Source organism: Prosopis cineraria, unplaced genomic scaffold (genome assembly GCF_029017545.1).
Source record: "Prosopis cineraria cultivar Desert tree isolate PC_DT_omini unplaced genomic scaffold, ASM2901754v1 PC2204, whole genome shotgun sequence".
Classification (NCBI taxonomy): Eukaryota; Viridiplantae; Streptophyta; class Magnoliopsida; order Fabales; family Fabaceae; genus Prosopis; species Prosopis cineraria.
This window is the reverse complement of record NW_026557529.1, coordinates 1-19,098: the sequence shown is the minus strand read 5'-3', so window position 1 is coordinate 19,098 and position 19,098 is coordinate 1. Positions and strand designations below refer to the sequence as shown.

The window sequence follows — 19,098 nt, the reverse complement described above, 5'->3', positions numbered from 1 at the left end:
ATATAATTTTATAATAACATGCATATCTTATCTATGCCCATTTTATTATTATTTTTTGATTGCCTACCGTCCATAATTTTCAATTTGTTCTCTGTTGCAATTTTCTCAGTTTGCATTTCAGTTCTCATTAAAAAAAAAAAAAAAAGGAGGCGGAGAATCATTTTCAATGAGAGAATTCCAGATTTTGTTCGTAGTATTGTGATAACCGAATCCGTTGGTCCAGTGAATATTTTGAAGGTCAAAGAAATGTACCTGAGGAAGCAACCTTCGTAGATGATACGAGCACCGGTGACGCCGACGGAGCAGTTACGAATGTGATCGGCGGCGAAGTCGAAGCACTTGAGACAGTCGGAGATGGAGAGGTAGTTTCTGCACTGAAAGAGAGCATAAGCCGGGTTGTTTCCCTTCACCGCCTGCGCCGTCGCGAAGTGTTTGCTCTGGTTTCCGATCTGAGCTTTCAGGTCTTGAAACGTTGCGTTTAGGTTCTGATGGAAGATGTTCACGTCCGTGACGTTGTACTGGCTACACCCTATTTTCACGAAGTTGGTTCTGCGGGTCTGAAACGACGCCGTCCAGAGTCCACCATGACCAGATTATGAAGCTCAAGACGAAGAAGAACAAAGGCTTATGTTGTAGGTACATGGTGTCTTACTGTTTTTGTTGCTCAAGGGAGAGAAGAAAGAGACTCAGAGAGAGAAAGAGAGAGATGATGTAGAGAATTAATCCTTTTGAAGAGTATAAGTAGGCATGATGTTTGAAATTAAGATACAGCAAATTAGACAGAGTTAGGGTTTAATTGCCAAAAATTCAATTCAAAGTTCAAAACAGTTAAGGTACTGAATTGTTTATTACACACCGTGGGTCAAGATTTGATGCTATCATTGACTTTCAACATGGAGTTCTATATTATTATTATTATTATTATTATTATTGGCCATCCTATGGGCTTTCTACGCAGCCTCTCACTTTAAAACGTAAGATTTTTTTAATTATATTATGTACTCTCCCTGATTTTTGTTATAATACATTTTTTAGAAGTATTGATAATCCTTAGTATAACATAATGTACTTGATGGAACATTGATCACTATTTTTTAATGTTATTGTTATTTAAATTTATTGACTATTTGAGAGAATGTAAAAGTTAAAATTTTTATTTAAATATAAGTGAAATTAGGAGTTTATTATTTTTTAGAGAAAGTTAATAAATTAATTAGTATATTAATAAAATTTAGATTGTTCTTATTTGTTCTTACTATTTAAATTTTTCTTATGAAATGATATATATGTCGTTTTCTTTTTGTATTTGCCCTAACTACCGTAGATTTAAAAATGATTATTTAAATCTTTAATTTTTTTAATGAGTGACGTCACATGTGGGAAAGCAATGGTACAGTGCTGACCAATGAAAGCAAATTGAGAATGATGATCGTCACGGCACAGCTAGAAGTTGACCAATAATACTGCTTTATAAGATGTGATAATCTTTTTAAGTTTTAAGGATTTATCTATGAATAAATTTTAAAGTAAAATAATATTTTTACCTTCATGGCCAGAAAAACAAAAGAAAGACAGCAATCTCAATGTAACATGAATCATCGAGAGCATATCAAGAACAAGCAGACAAAGATGGATCCCAGGGCGGAGCCCAACATTCCGAGCCTTAAAACCTTGACATTCAAGTGCAGTCTCAAGGCCTCATCCACGTCCTTACTATTCAGTAGGTTGATTGCCAGCTTTAGCCCCCAAGGCTGAGCCACCAGCGACAAGAACATGAAGAAGCTGGACGACACCACCTCGAACACTAGAAGCTTCTCCACCATGTCCACATTGTTTTGGAAGGGTTAGCTCCGTGGAATTCAGAAGGTGAAAGAATAAAAATAGGAAAAAATTACAATGAAGTTTCATAGAAGAAACATAAATACAGCCAGGTCCCATAAATAAGGGAAATTATTCTGAAGTCTCATGTTCCTCAAGGGTAAATAATTCTAAAATTAAAATGACCCATTTGTCCTTGTCTGATTAAAAGGGAAAAAGCAAAAGAAAGAGAAAATATTTGGTCCATTTTCGCATGTGATGGATACTCCTATTTTGAATTTTGAGGCATGATTGAAACTTTTCACTTTTTCTAAAACCAATTGTCAAACTCCCACTCATCTTTGCACTGTTGCTTCTTCGCAAATCGTTGAGTGAATCTTTTTGCCCTCTCATCAATTCCAAAGTTCTTGCCCCTGAGTGGTTTCACATCTCGTCAGGTTTTGGGTTAGTGAATCCTCATATTTGGTGTGGTCAACATCTTTGAGTGAGTCAACATTTTTTTAGAGACCCAGGTTACGATCGCTCTTCATCCTTTCATTTTTTTCACTTACTCAACTACCCTATTTACATATAAATCAAGACTCTCACTTGTGTTTCTCGCACAGTAGTTGATTGCATTTACTGTCAAAGACCTTACATCACTTGCATTTTTTTGTATCTCTCCACATCACTAGGTTCATTTTCCCTCTTTTAGTGCTTCTTATGAAAATTGTGAAATGGAAAAATCATTGTGGTGGTTCTAGTTGTGAATTGTAATTGATTGTGTGCAATGTATATATGCTGGTAGGACAGTAAGAAATTCAATCAAGAGCGTAATTAATTGTTAAATGAGTATATGCTAGTGACAAATAGGGTATAGGACAATAACAAATGCACTTAGGAGATTGACAAGTAGTGTGCATGGCATTAATAAGTAAACATGTATTTTTTGGTGACTGGTGACAAGTATGTTGTAGGTGAATAACAAGTTTAGTTAAAAAATTGACAAATAGTATACAGGACATTAACTAGTAAATGCGTATTTGCTGGTGACAAGTAAGGTTAGAACAATAACAACTTGACTTAAGAAATTGACATGTAGTGCAGGGCATTAACAAGGTTCTTGATGCAACTAAAGCTACTGAGAAATAGTAACTTGTTGTAACCAGATCATTTGTTTTTATTGATATTACTATCCATTCAATCATTCTTCTAATAGTTTTTATAAATTATTCTTTATATATATGGAGATTTTAGAGTTAGTGAAGTAAGAGTGAGAGGTGAAAGAGAAATGAAATGAGAGTACTAGTTTGTTTGTCAAATGCCTTCACTTTAATATTTTGCTTCATTTGCCAATCCAACCAGAACCTCTTACTTTGAAATGAGAATGCTTGGTTGGGTGCTGGTTGAATTTTGTTGACTTGTGATCCTACTTTTTCGTTTATCCAAACCAAGCCTACATCCAACAAAATCTATATATGTTTAACCAAAAGTAGACTTATGATCTACGAAAACAAAATCAAGAAGTAGTAAATAGGGTGTAGGACAATAGCATGTTCACTTAGAAAATTGACAAGTATTGTACAGGATATTAAGTATTAAATGCTTATTTTTTGAGAAGTAAGGTGAGGACAATAACAATTTAACTTAGGAAATTGACTAATGTACAGGGCATTAATAAGTGAATGGTTATTTGCTAATGATAGGTAGGGTTAGGACATTAACAAGTTTACTTAGAAAATTGACAAGCATGCATATATAGTTGTACATATAGGTAGTTAATGTGTGTCATACGTGTTGTGATTATGATTTCCTAATATTAAACTTTATGAATTTTTAGTCAATTGAATATGAAGGGAGAAAGGAAGGCAAATATTTTTGGTTATGCAAATTTGTTGAAGATTTCAATAAGAAGAACAAGGGCAAGTATAAATCGATTGGGAAAGGACAGGGAGATTTGATAAAAGCATAGGAGAAGTTGTCAGCAGCAAAGAATGAGAATATTCAAAGAAAGCAAAGGAGGAGAGAGGAGAGACATTTGTAAAATATACTGTTCCCTTTCATACTCGTTGCTCTCCCAGTTAGTTTCTAGAATTGCAAAGTATGTTAAGCGAAAGGACAAACTAAGAAAAATGTGTGAGAAGATTGGGTTTAACAAACTACTCAATATAGGATGCAAAAAAATACATAGAGATATTTGTGGAGAGTTGATGTGGGCACGTGACCCTCTACCCAAGAAATATGCATTAGAGGAAAAGTGAGAAAATAAATGTAAATGATGTGTAAAATTTGATGGGCATAAAGAATGATGGCAAAGAGGTAACTAGAGACATAAATATTAATAACAAATCATTCAAAAAAATTAAAGGAAATTTACTTTTGAATGCCCTACAAAAAGATTTTGAAAATGATAACATTTAGGAAAGAGGATGCTTAGTTTGAATTGTTGTTTCTAACGTATATTACGAAAGGGGGAATGACAAGTTGTCAAGGGGAAATGATAACTTTGTATTCATTCACTGTCAATAGGCTTACACTAGTATTTACAACTTTAACATATAGACCAGCTGTAGAAATATTATCCATACATTTACATAATATTGACAACCTATTCCAAAAATAATTACATGAGCTGCATGGATATACTGCACCTTTAGATATATTTACAAAAAAAATTCCATATGTATTTACAAAAAAATACTATATGTAGTTACAAAAAAAAATTAGTTGAATAAACAAAAAAAATGCATCTCCTTAGCATTAATTAGTATGGATTAGGGTTTATGCAATTCTTAAAAGTATGAATTGTCTCATGACATCATCCACAATAATCAAGCTCTTTCTTTTAAAATTGAGATTCACGTCTCTTCATCTTAGGCCTTGTTAGAGGCCTTCTAATCTTTAATGGCTCTAAGATTGTTTGGGTTAACATATTGGTCATTGTCAATGCATTTGGACGTAGAATATCATGTGTAGACGCATGCCTCACACTGAGAGAATAAATTTTTTATTATGATGTTAGCTTATATCATTCATCCACAAATATGTAGACATTTTCATGAACCAGCTTTATTACTGCACATGCAAGTGCACAAGGTATTCCACTCATTTGCCATGCCAAACAAGTGCATTCTTGTCTTGCAATATCTACATTCAAATGAATTATTCCATTAGGAGAAAAGGTTTGTACCAAGATCTAATTTTCTCCATAAAATTATGCATGCAAATTTTCAGCCCTCACAACTTGCTACAATTTTTTCTTTATATTAGGCTGATCCCATCTTTCTAATGAATCATAGCTAGTTTAAATGCCAGCATCTTGTTTGCCAATTTCTCTTGATGATCATGTATTAAAACATCAACATTATGCTTTCTCTCTTTTACAATCCAAGCGTTAAATGATTTAGCAAGGTTTGTTATAATGTTATCCTATCATTTATAAGAAAACTTGTATTGTGTCTATCAATCTACATCCCCTTGAGCTTTAACCCATTATGCCAATCGTGGACTGAACAATCTAAGGTTCCCTATGATAATATTAAATTCTTCCTTATGCGTAACATAAGCAATAGCATCAAGCAATTTGAGTGTAGCCTCTTTGCTATTCGCCAATGTCCTCCTCTTACCTCTATTAATTTTTACATATTCTATACTAAAATTTTCCTTCACATGACAATAACAACATGCATGTCACTCACACCACATATAGCTTGCACAACCCTAATAATGGCATTACGTCTATTAAAAACTAATGTTGTCTCAACTGATCTTGTGATGTCTTTTGACATTTTCCAAAAATCAAGACCAATCTTCAAATGTTTCCCTACTCACAATAGCATATGCTACTAAAAATAGGTCATTGTCATTATCATAAGTAGAAGCTGCCAACAATATTCCCTTGTTTCGACCACTTAGAAATATCCATCTATATAAAGTATGTGTTGAAAACCTTCTAGAAAACCCGAATATAGCATCCATATGCAATGAATAGCCCCTTAAATTTGTTTCTATTCAAGGTATCCCATTTCCCAACTGTCGTTAGATCAGTTTCCCTTAATCTATTACAAATTTAAAGGATTACCATATAAGAATCTTGTGGAAGACCATGTATATCTCATAATGCTTTTCCTCTTCCCTTATATGCTTGACTGTAGGTCAACCGTACACCATACTCTTTATACAAGGATCTTCTAATTTTATTTGTACTCTTGTCTATAGTATACCTTAAAGCATCAACAATGATCGATGATGTTAAATCTAACCTTTCTTAGTGTGAAACAATAAGCTTGTCATGTGTATTGTGGATGTGCTCGCTGTTGAATCTTGTAACCCTCAAAAAGTTACTATGTTTCCTTATTAAATATGCAACAATATTTTATAGACAACCCTCAACTTTGCACTTATCAATAGCCTTTTTTATATTGTTCTTCTTAAACTTGTATGAAAACTTGTGCCAAATGTTATACTTGTACAAAGTTTGTCTAAAGGCTACTGCATCATAAACATTTGGCTCTTACCTACAAACAAGTCCTTCTACTTCATTGAATTCATTTGAAGTATTGGAGTAAGCACCATTTGTATAGCATATTCTAATGGTGAGTCTTCAATCTTAGGACATAAACTAAGTGGAGATAAAGAGCCTCCCCTTGAAGCTCTTAATAAATTATCTATCTTTAAAAAATTACAATCTAAGCATATTAGTAATACTACATTTTAATATTATCTATATTAACAAAAACAATTAACACAACTTATAAATGTTGGTACTAAGTTGGATCATCTATTGATACTTGTGTAGTGTCATTTTCATTTACAACTATATACATATATTCACTTTCTTCACTGTATTTAATTAAATGTTCTACTCTATCATCATCAAAAGAATCTATAAGTGTGCTTCTATCAATGCTGAGTGTGAACTTTATCTCACTTTCATTGTTTTCGCACCCTATAATTAATAATAACATTCTTCTCAACTCTTCATAAGTTATCCCTTCCTTCATACTTCTTGTTCTTACACTCCCACCCACATATTACATACTACTTTGACCATCATATGCAATTTTTCCTCATATATGAAAAAACATAATAGATGTTTTTCAGAACTACTAGCCATCTTTCACATCAACCTGTACCATACACAACATATTAACAACTACTCACAGCATATTGATAACTTAAACTCTATCAATTAATAAGACATACAAGATATTGTCAACCTGTACTACACAAAATATATTCATAACTACCCATGGCATATTGACAACTTAAGCTTCATCTATTAACAACACACACAATATATTCTCAACTTATATGCCACATAACATATTGATAACTACCCATAGTATATTGACAACTTAAGCTTTAGCTATTAACAACACATCTCAATATCTTATGACAGACTCATCAGCTCAACCAAGTAGCACCCATGATAGATATATCGATCAAGAGAGAGAGAGAGAGAGAGAGAGAGAGACCACCCATAATTAATATACCTATAAGGAGAGAAAGAGACAACCTTATTCTACCAACAAATAATAAAACACTAGATTAAATGATTAATAGTATAACATCCTCGATTTTAAACAAAATTAATTAAGCCCAATTAAATTAATTAAGTGTACTAGCGAGTTGTGTGTCCAAAGAGGCCTAATGGGCATGTTTAGTTTTAATTTCAACCCTAAACGAGGGTCTAAAGGAGAATTGAGTTACTCGGAAATGAAAGAGGAAGAAATTTTGAACTAGGAGGTTCTGTGTTACACGCTAAAGCTTGTGGATAAGCCACCACAGCACATGTGTGGCAACACGCTTGGGAGATACTCTTTGTGCCATGTGCTGTGGTGCATTGTGCGCCCACTGCAGAGTATGGTCACTTTTCTACTATCATAAGTTCATAAAATGAAGCAGAAAAGAGAGGAAGAACAAAGAAATATGAGAGAAAAGTGGGAGAGCAGTGCTAGGGCTTAAAGAACTTAAATTTTGGAAGTATTTTGGATCTCATAAACATTAAGGATAAGCTTCCTACACCTAAATCCTTCTTTCTTTTTCCATTTTCTTAGTGGTAGAAGTTAGGGTTTAGTTGATAATGGTGATTTTTGGTCTATATAGGCTATGTATTCGAACCTATTAACTTAAATAGAGTTAATGGGAGTAGATTAAACTAAGAAAATTTAGTATTTATGAATTTATAATGATTGGTGGTTGGAAAGCATTTAATATGCGAATTTCACCATAAATGTGTTGGTTCGGAATAATGTGGTCCCATTAATGATCATTAAAGAGTTCAATGATGCTAATGAGGATTAAAAGAAGTTAAGAAAATCTTATAGGTACTTTTATATGATTCAAGAATAAATCTTGAGCATTAAGAAGTATTAAGCTAATAGTGAATATTAGCCCAAATATGAATATTGATTATTTGCATTGTAAATGCTTATAGAGTGACTATCCTTGACACCATTCAAGCTTCTTGAAAGTTTTAGAAGTGAGTATTTAAAGGGTAAAATCTTTGATCTCTCAAAGGTTTGAGGTAATCTGGAGAATTCTATCTTATACTTTTGTGTGTTAATTGGTTTGTTAATTGATATTTGATAATTGAATTGTGTGAAATTGATTAAAATGCAAATGTGGTTTGTTTTGTTTGAAGAGCCCACTATGAAGTGGTGATTTAATATAGTTCAATGATTTTAAAATTTTAAAGTTCAATGATTTTTAATGAGTGAGGTATAATGATTATGAAAACATGGAGTGCAATGACTTGTTTAATTAGGAGTTCAATGATGTGAATTGTGAGTTAAATGATTAAATTAGAGTTTAATGATTTGTTTTATTTGGAGTCCAATGTTGTGAATGGTGATGGGGTACAATGCTTGTGAATTAGAGGAGTTCAATGATTTATGTGTTGTGGAGTTCAATAAAAAGTAAACTTAAGGAGTTTAATAAATATGAGGAGTTCAATAATTGAATTGTATTTGTTGATGTTATTTTTGTGTATGATGATATGTTTGTGCATGCTTGACATTGAGTAATTGCATGCCTCAAAATGTCACATAATATATACATTGCATGATCATAAGAAGTGGGAGTTTGCCTAGAAAGAAGAGTAGAGAATTAAATCCATGTGGTAAGGCTCCTATCCAAGTTGTTGGCTTGCCTTGATTGTTTTTATGCACATTATCCCACTTATTTGATGAGGGACTATTCCATTAGTTCAACAAGAGATTTGAACCTAGCTAGCTATCCATTGATTCAACAAGGAAGCTAGTTTTGAGAGCATGACACCTCATAGTGTGAGAAAATGAGAAAAATTGTGATTCACAAGTGAGTTGGGTAAATCTTAGCTGGATAATCCTCTAATAAATATTTAGGCTAGAGAAGTCTTGAATTATAGATTATCCCATTGTGCTATAGCCTACAGTTTCATGTCAAAGGAATAAGGAGGATATAAGAGAGGTGCGATCATGCATATAGTAAGAAATGGCATATAGTTGTCTGTATTATGAACCTAATGATGAATATCATGAATTGAGTCTTAATCCCTTTTGAGTATATGTCATTTGATTATGTGACAAGCTCTCTTTTATATGAAAGTTGTTAAAAAGCATTATTTCACGAGTATTATGCTTGAAAATGTGAATTTATGCTCTTGAATGTTTTATATGATTTGGAAATTGATTATACTTATCACTTGCATTTAAAATTAATTGACATGTATTAGTATAAGTTAGTTGAACCTTAGTTACTGAGTGATTGTACTCACCTCACTATCTTCAATATTGCAGGAATAGCTCAAGAGGATTAGATAGAGGAAAGCAATGAAAGGCTTAGGATTGTGATCTTATTTAGTAGGCCTTTTTATTTTTAAGTCATTATGTGTATATGATAATTGAAATTACCAACTAGGAATAGTCCATTTTGGTTCTTACTTTCATTATATATTTTGTGAGTTGTAAGTATATTTTTGGCCTTAGGTAGTGAGTTATGAAATGTGATATTAGTGATGGGGCCAAAATACTAATGCAAGTAAGAGTTAGGCATATTGTGTGATGATTATGAATTATTTGATGAAAAGTTGCTTGAACTTCCTCTTTTATGTTTTTGAGATTAAGGGGTTGAGTAGTAAAATTGTGAATTATAAGTGTTTAATGTAGTGTGGTGTATTGCATGAGTGAGTTTTAGCATATTACATGCGGTCTAAGTGGTGTCAATGGCTTTTGGCTTTTAGTGAATGAGTTGGACACTTAGTTTTGTAAAAAAGATTAAAAAAGTGCAAGTTTTAAAAAGAGTGTCTTAATTTTTATTGTGTAATAATTTGATTATGAGACTAAAGCCATCAGTTAGAGCTCGGAAAGAGCTTTTTATAGATACCTAGTTCGCATCAATCGGACATCGGACAAAGGAATGGGGCGCATCAGAATTTGCCTCAGGAGCTGTCAAATTGACAGTAGAATTTGCTGTCATAGATCGTAAAATGCATCATGACGATGGTGCCATGAGCCACGGCATATGACCCAAAGGTGAACACACCACAACATATGTTCAACGAGTCACGACACATGCCCTAATTTTTGTTGAATTGTTTTGTTTTCTGCTTCCTTAGAAAATGCACTATTTCTTGAAATGATCCCATGCTTCTACATAATTGTGAACTCTTATTTGTTTCTTTTAAAGATCATTAAGAATGGTTTTAGTTTTGAATACTTAGGATCTCAACTTTTTCACCCATTTGTAACTTGATATTATGTTAATTACTTTAATCCAATCTCTTAATTAATTGAGATTTAGAGTTGATTAGGGTTAAAAGAAGGAGGATATTACAAACAAGGAGTATATGAAAATCGACCTCATCATTTACCTAGTTTAGTGAGGTCACACCATCAGATTCTTTGAAGCTCGAAGCTGAGTGCAAGTAGGTTTGAACATTGGTTCTCTTCCTTCACAAACTCCTACCTACCTCAAACTGAAGATGATCATAAGAATGGGTTCACTTTCTAGCTATAAGATGATCCTACCATAGCTCATTCAGAAGACAATTGCAAGATACTACCTCAGCTGCTCTTCCTGTTATCAAATTTCAAGATGTTACAATCTAGCCAGAGAAGCACCAGAGATATAGTTGTGGTGTGTGGACACTACTCTATCTCATTACTCATTTTGGCATTTGATGTTATTTTTGCAAACCTAAAAGCATAATTATGTAATAGGGCATTTGTGACTCTACTCATTTGATCAAACTTGTATATGGGTGGAATGAGTTAGTTTTTGACATTCATGGTCTTATTTTGTATGCTCAAAGTGTTAAGATTGTATTTAGTGTGATGGATTTAATTTATGGCAAGTTATGTGAAATTTTTCATTATGATTGTGCTGGGTGACTGTAACTCAATTGGTAATTTTGTGCATATGTGATTAAGATGATGATTGATTTAAGTCATATTATGCATATGTGATATAGTCAAGTGGTTCACAAAATAGTTTTTGGCTTTGGTGTTGGTTTGAGAAGTTATAATAATGTTTGGAAAGTTGTTTTTTTGACTCTAAATAAGTATTTGTAGATTAAAATTATATAGAGGAATTTTTATACCAAACAAAAGTCATTAGCTAAATTTTGTAGTAAGTTTTATGTGGACATTTGAATAACTCAAATTGAATAAATGTACTAAAAGTTATACAGATTTAAAGTTATAATTTACTATTTATTATGATATAGTGTTGATAAGAACTGTGTGCGATAGTGCACATCCTTTGAGCCGTGGCTCATTGCCTCCTAGAGGAGTGATTTTTTTTGTGCCATCTACCATGGTATAGGTTGCGTTAGCCGTGGCAGATGATCCAAAAACTATAAATTTGCTCTTGCTTCAAAAATTGTTTTCAAAAAGGTCCTCTTGAACACTTTAACCTTTTTTAAATTTGTTTTTGGACAATTTAACCTCTGAGAACCACACTTTATAAATATTCATAATTCCTAACAATATTTTGGATTTCAAATACTTGTTTTAATGGGATTTTATTTGGTACACATTTAATTAATTTAGTTAGTTTCTAAATTACCTTGATAGGTCTTTATTACTATGTTTAATTCCTTCTATCATGGTAGATCATTTTCTACATGGTAGTTGACTTGAAAATGAATTTATTGTATGAAAATCATTTTCCATCATGGTATACCATTTTAAAATTTGATGTGATTTTTAATTACTATGGTAAGCTGTTTTCTATCATAATAGGGTTTTATAATAATATCTTTTTGTTTTTGTACCATAGTAATCCCTTTTATTATCATGGTAGTGTTTGAAAAATTATTTCTACTCTTTATTACCATAGTAAGTGTTGAAAATTTGAGTTTTGGAATTAATTGCCCTTTTAATGAAGAAAAATTGGTTTGAAAATTGAGGACGTTGTAGTTCTCTTGCAAATACACTTTATTAATTTTATCTTAAAATTTAATAATTTTTCACCTCTACCCTTAATAGGGACAAAATAATTTTTTAATGATTTTTTTCTAACATTTAATAAAAGCAGATAAATAAAGATGAATATAAAAAATAATGAAGTGTTCTATAAATAAAATCAAAATTAATATTCTCTCTTTGCCATATAAATAAGATCAAGAGAGTAAGTTTTTTGGGTGAAAAAACTGAATTGTTCTTTTCTGAAATACACAACAAAATATTTGTAAATAGCATTAAAAGCCCACTTATATTTATAACAAAACATCTATTTATTCACATACTCCATTTGGTCTACATTTGTTGAAGAGGAATACAAGTTATTCAAATTAAATTTACAACAAAAAATTTGTGAATAACAATCAAAGTCAATTTACTTTTGACAAATGGTCCATTTATGTCGCAAAGGGGCAATTCCAACGTCTAACCAAAAAATCAATTGCAAAAAAGGTCTTTGAGTTTGTAGAATTATTTCAGACTCTATTAAGCCTTTAATATAAATATGTTGGTTTTGGGACCGGGTTTGCAACGCAATTCTTTTCAAATTTTTTTTTATTAAAGGCAACGGCATCACTTGACCGATTGTGATTGCCTGATTGGTCGTCATAATATTCTTGGGAATATTTGACAACTCATGTCGATCACTAGGTATGGCCATGAAAACAATTCATAAATTGCCATTGAATCCTTCAAAATTTGAAAATGATGACAACATTCGGATAAACAGCTCTGGCCCACTGATTTTATAATAACAATAATAATTATTATTATTATACATGTCTTGAAGGATATGATCATGAACATGTATATAAAAATCATATTTGAAAATAAGGGATATATACACTTGAAATAAAGAAAATTCAAGTGATGTTCTATTCTTATTTGGAGAATAAATTATATTTTATTGTATCTTAACAAATAATATTTATATACAGACGAGAATATTTGACTTGAAAAATATAAAAGACTTTGAACGAATTTAGGCCACTCAATTCAACAAGTTAGGCAGCTCGAATTCATAACTCATCATCATGAATGAATGAACATCCGGGTCCATTTCTCCACGACCACGAGCACTATGCAAAAAGTCTAAAAACTTTCATTGACACAGTACCATCCGAAAATGGAATTGAATATCCGGGTCCTTTTTTCATATTTTATTGTACATTAAAAAATAAATATTTATATATAGTTGAAAGTCTTCTATATATAAATTAATAAATTCATTAATTAATGAATACCCAAATCTCATCATTAAATGGTGTACTTAATTAATATCATTTCATTCTGTTCCTCCGTATAAGTACTACTTCCTTAGCCTTCTTGTCCTTCCCAGCTCTCTTTTTGCTTCTTCATCAGATCGATGCTTCAACGACGTCGTCCTAATCTCCTCCTTCCCTTCTTTGCCTTGATTTTCTGCGCGTTATGGATCCTCAACGGCGTCGTTTCGGACCCACAGACCTATCTTCTTAAGAGTGAGTGCAACTCATACTTCATTTCCAACGTATTCGTCGGCTACAACGTCTCCGTCTTTGATGAAAACCTAAACGCAACGTTTCGAGACATCAGAAAGCAGATCAATGACCAGAACAAGCACTTCGCCACCGCACGGCAAGACCATGGAGGAAACCCCGTTGCCACGCTTTTTCAATGTAGGAACTACCTCTCCGTCGCAGACTGTGTCGTGTGCTTCGATATGGCCGCCGAGCAAATCCGAAAATGTGCCTCCGGTACCTCCGGTGCCCATGTCATCTACGACGGCTGCTTCCTCAGGTACAACCCGACGACCAAGTTCAAGTTTCACCTTTAATTTTTTTCCCCAATAACGAAAAGCCTATTTTGATAAATATTCCATCCCTATCACATGAGGCAATTTTGGAAGTATTTTACTGCCTCAGATAATTTACAAAAATATAATCTCATTAACAATGTAATTTTATGTAATTTTTAATACTAGTCTTAAGTGAAAAAAATTAAAATGATATTGAAGTATAATGATTAAATATGTATGAGTATTATTAAAAGTTCATAGTTTTGTTTTTTAAAAGTAAGTTTATAAATACTTATTATTGAGCTTTATTAATATGCATGATCTTATATTAAATGTTCTTATAATATGAGATGCGGATTGTGTCTGGGTTTCAATTGGCAAAAATTAATTAACAAAATGTGATAATGTTTGAATAATATTTTATGAAATTGATTTTAATAATTGAAGATGTTTAGATAATTTTTTAAAGTCAATCATAAAGATAAGAAAAAGAAAAAATGCTCAAATACTGATAAATTGATTTTCAAATGAAGGAAAAAAATAGCTTTTTTAAAATAGAGTTTCACCAGCAAATAAAAAAAAAATTGAAGATGTTTAGATAAATTTCTGCAAAACAATGATTTTGGTCAATAAATTGATTCCAAATGGGTGTCCAATCAAGCCGGGCATATAATATTTTAGACGTATAACATTGGAATAGCTAGACACTCGATTGTTTTAAAATCTGATTCATTTTGGAAAGTGATATGTCAATCATGGACAATTATGTATACCCCCATAATCTCTAAAAAAGAATGGTTTTATGTGATTTTAATTTTTTTTTTTTTAAACCAGGATGCCGTTCATAGAGCCAACCTCAAAAAGTTCACAACAGAAAAAAACCCAGTCAAAAAAACATATCAGAACTAAACGATATTGATGTTACTTTTTTATTTTTAATAAACATGGGTTATGGACAAAGCAATTTCGGTTTCTATGCTCATCACCCAATAAGCAATTTGGATTGTCCAAATAAGTCCAGATTTACTTGTTTTATTTTTGTATTTTATTTTATAATTAAAATAAAAATTGTAAATTTTAATACATATACCCTATTATCAATCTGGACGATACATATTAATCAGAATAATTTAATTTACTATTAAATATTTTTATAATTTTTATAAATTAACTATTTAGATGTATTCTATATAGTTGGAGATTATCTTCATATTTATTTTTTAATATTATATTTTTCAGAATAAAAATTATAGAAATTATAAAAATTTTAATATTAAATCCAGATTGAATAGTACATTTGGATATTGAATTTATAAAAAAATTAACATTAAATTAGATCATCTAAATTACATTTATATTGTTCAGATTAATAATAAGATAAATTTATTAAAATTTTACAATTTTTTTAGAATAAATATAAAATAAAAATCTAAAAAGCTCATCAAGTTATGAGGACCGTGGTCATCACTTGATGAGCCCTGAATCCAAACATAAGCAATTTTGCCCTAAGTGAGAAGTATTTTCCAGTTCTATTTTTACTCTTATCGAATTGTTTAATTTTTTTCTATCACTTATATAAAATATTAATATTAATCCATGTTAATTGATATTACACTAATTTTAATTTGCCCTAGCTAATTCCAAAAAGGCATGCAATTGAGAAATTATAGTTCTTATTTATTTTGTCAATAAAAAAAGTTCTTTTTTTTTTTTTACGTACTCTTCCATTTTCATCAGTTTGATTTATTTCAGATCTAATAGTAGGCTGATTTTTAAAATATCCTCCCCAGAAAATATTATGCTTGAAGTAATTGGGTTGGGATATTATATATCTTTATATGACTACTAATCAGATCATAGTATAACTTAAATTCTGTGTGAGTGAGACACTATTGGCAATATACAAAGCCTAATCTAAATGCACAATAGTTACTACTCACCAAAAAAATATATTTTGATATGAATAAAATATACCATGTCAGTTATTAGTCTACTGCAATACTCCTTATTTAAAAAAAAAATTAGACATTTTTAGTTTTTTAATGTAAAATTAATAAGTTTTTTTAAAATATCTTTAATAAATAAACCACTCAATCCTTTACAGTAAAAAATGGTATCAATAATTTAAAGACAATTAATTAATTTATTAGAGATATAATTAGGTTAAAAGTACCTTATATTTTTTAATGGCGTGAGTATTTCATTATGGTTAATTTACATATAATAGAAATCAATCAATCAACTGATTTTCTAAATTGATAGCAGCAAAGGTGAAAGATTCATCTTACTAGCTTGATTCGTGTGTGGGTGTATTGAACTTGAAAAAATGATTGGGGATATTTGTGGTACTGTGTTTAGGTTCGACATCAGCAGCAGTTTCTTTGACGAAACGACGCAAGCTTTCAACAGCACATCGTGTGGGAATCAGACTTCTGAAGAACCAGCCACCGTATTCACCTTAACTGTGGAACAAGTGCTAATGAATCTACAGAAAGCAACACCAAGGATCACTGCCTTCTCGCAGCCACAAAGACGCAAGTGTCTGATAATGGTGCAACCATTTATGCATTTGCTCAATGTATTCAAACTATCACACAGAGTAAGTGCGAGGATTGCTTGAATACTCAGTACAACAATATGCAGACTTGTCTTCCCAATTCAGATGGTAGGGCTTATGCTAATGGCTGTTTTTTGAGATATTCCACCACTTCCTTCTTTCTGATAACCGTACCATCGATATCACACCCTTCTTCAAACAAGGTAACCCCCACTACTGTAATTTTTTTTAATATATATATATATATATATAAGGATTTTACAACGGTGTAAAATTTTTTTCACGTAGTAACTTTGTCAAATAGTACTTCTCAAGTTGTTTACCTATATGAAAACAGAAAGAATCTTGATTAGACAATAATATAGTCCTTTTTTTAATGGAATGGAATTTAGGTGCAACTTTTTAAATGTTATTATTCTTTTTTACTAATCAACAATACATGATTTTTGCTTGAATATATATAAATATATATATCTATATATATAAAATATCACATGGTTAATTTAATACTCCCTCCATTTAATATAATTTAATACTTTTACTATTTCCATGTTTACCTTTTGTTTAGTAATTAATAGGATGTTTCAATTAAAAAAATCGTAATTACCCCCTAAGGTATTTTTGAAAAAAAATTATTAATTTCACCTTAAAAAACCTAAAATATTTTATATTTTTTACTAAGATATTTTGAAAAATTTTTTTTAATATTAAAAAAGGCAATAAAAAATGATTATGTTGCATTTTATAAGTGTACACAAAAAAATTTTCCGAGCAATTATGAAAATGGATCTATATTTATCCTTTGAAGTATTTGCTTTATAGGATCAATGACCTTACTATATTAGTATCCGACATTGAAATGTGTACTACATGACAACTTTTAAAATCATTGTGTACATTTGTACGTATAACTTGACATGTATATACATATACCTGTCTGAATATGAAAAATGTGCTTTTATTTTCTTGTTTTACAGGTCGTTCAAACAATAAGGGTCCATTATTGGTGGAGTTGCTGGAGGTGTATCTCTTGCTTTGATCCTCATTGCATTGTTATTTGCCTTGATTATTAGACGACGAAAAAACCAAAGAGGGTTCCTAGAGGTAAACAAGTTGAATAGTCTTCGACTACCATTTAATTTAATTACGAAAAGAGACTTTGATTAATGTTTTCCATACCAGGAGACATACTTGGGGCAAGCAATCTGAATGGTCCAATTACATACAGTTACAAGGATTTGAAGACAGCAACCAATAATTTTAGTGAAGAAAATAAAATAGGAGAAGGTGGATTTGGTGTTGTATACAAGGTGCGTGTACATACATATACATACATACATACATATATATATATATATATATATAACTATTTTTTGAGCTATGTCTCAAAGTGAGGTTTATATAGCCTTTTGAAACTTTAGATTTTTCTTATACAGGAGAAATGCATAAATTGAATAAGTAATAACACTTTCATACTTGAATAATCATTTCTAGGGCACTTTGTGGAATGGTAAAGTAGTTGCCATCAAGAAATTAGCTTTACATCACTCCAACAAGATAGATGAAGAATTTGAGAGTGAAGTGAAGCTAATAAGCCTGTTCACCACCGGAATCTTGTTCGACTTTTGGGATGTTGCAGTAAAGGCCATGACAGAATCCTTGTTTATGAGTACATGAAAAACAATAGTCTTGACAAATACTTATTTGGTATCTTATTTCATCCACAAAAATTAATTCTTTAAGATTAACTGTTTGCTTCGTATAATATCATTATGAGGTGTGAAATATTATCAACTTTACAACGCTTCATTGACTCATAAAAGAACACTTTAAATCGCATGACATAGTTTTATAATTAGAGATCTTGTCTGCGAGTGAGCACCAAGATCCATTGTCTATATGTACGTAATTTGAAAATCGTTTCGATGTCTACTCTTTTGTTTTTCTTACCTTTCAAATTTTGTGAACTTAAGTAGGTCAAAAGAAATGTCTCTCAATTGGAAGCAACGATATGAAGTCATTTTAGGAATAGCAAGGGTTTGACTTATCTTACATGAAGAATTTCATGTTCGTATTATACATAGAGATATAAAGAGTAACAATATCCTATTAGATGATGATCTTCAATCTAGAATTGCCGATTTTGGATTAGCAAGACTATACTGAGGACAAAACTCATCTTAGCACACAAAAGTTGCAGGAACATTGTAAGTTTAAATAGTTACTTTTGTTTTTATTTAGCTTATTTTTAATTCTGTTAACTATTATTATGATACCTGGATTGCCCCAAGGTATTGATAAAATCTATATACAAGTTAGCAAAACGATTCTATAACATGCTTTATAGTGCATATATCTATTTAGATTTGTAGGATATGAACGTTTATGAGTTTTAGTCTGAGATTGTTATGCTTACATATTCATATATTTTTATTTAGAGGATACACAGCACCGGAGTATGCAATTTATGGCCAATTATCAGAAAAAGTCGATATCTATAGCTATGGTGTTGTAGTCTTAGAAAT

At 31.3% G+C, this 19,098-nt stretch overlaps 2 protein-coding genes across 2 annotated transcripts; one reads left to right on the top strand and one right to left on the bottom strand.

The window, feature by feature from the left end:
- Window positions 1-252: 252 nt before the first annotated feature.
- Window positions 253-1,823, bottom strand: LOC129301560 (plasmodesmata-located protein 7-like; the record flags this gene model as incomplete). Its single annotated transcript, XM_054940119.1, has 2 exons — window positions 1,626-1,823; window positions 253-557 (listed from the first exon to the last, which is right to left on the bottom strand). Coding segments are annotated over exons 1-2 (503 nt in total), but the record flags the coding sequence as incomplete, so codon positions are not given.
- Window positions 1,824-13,554: 11,731 nt separating this feature from the next.
- On the top strand, window positions 13,555-18,188 carry LOC129301561 (antifungal protein ginkbilobin-like protein 1). The gene is made up of 5 exons (XM_054940120.1): window positions 13,555-14,018; window positions 16,375-16,776; window positions 17,551-17,677; window positions 17,756-17,883; window positions 18,068-18,188. The coding sequence occupies exons 1-2, from the start codon at window positions 13,609-13,611 to the stop codon at window positions 16,634-16,636; spliced, it is 672 nt and encodes a 223-aa protein (XP_054796095.1). The 5' UTR covers window positions 13,555-13,608; the 3' UTR covers window positions 16,637-16,776; window positions 17,551-17,677; window positions 17,756-17,883; window positions 18,068-18,188.
- The last annotated feature ends 910 nt before the right edge of the window (window positions 18,189-19,098 follow it).

Excerpts from the sequence above, each read along its gene's own strand:
- LOC129301561 (XM_054940120.1), top strand. The coding sequence starts at position 13,609 with ATGCTTCAACGACGTCGTCCTAATCTCCTCCTTCCCTTCTTTGCCTTG. Across the intron at positions 14,019-16,374 it reads TACGACGGCTGCTTCCTCAG|GTTCGACATCAGCAGCAGTT; the intron begins GTACAACCCGAC and ends TACTGTGTTTAG.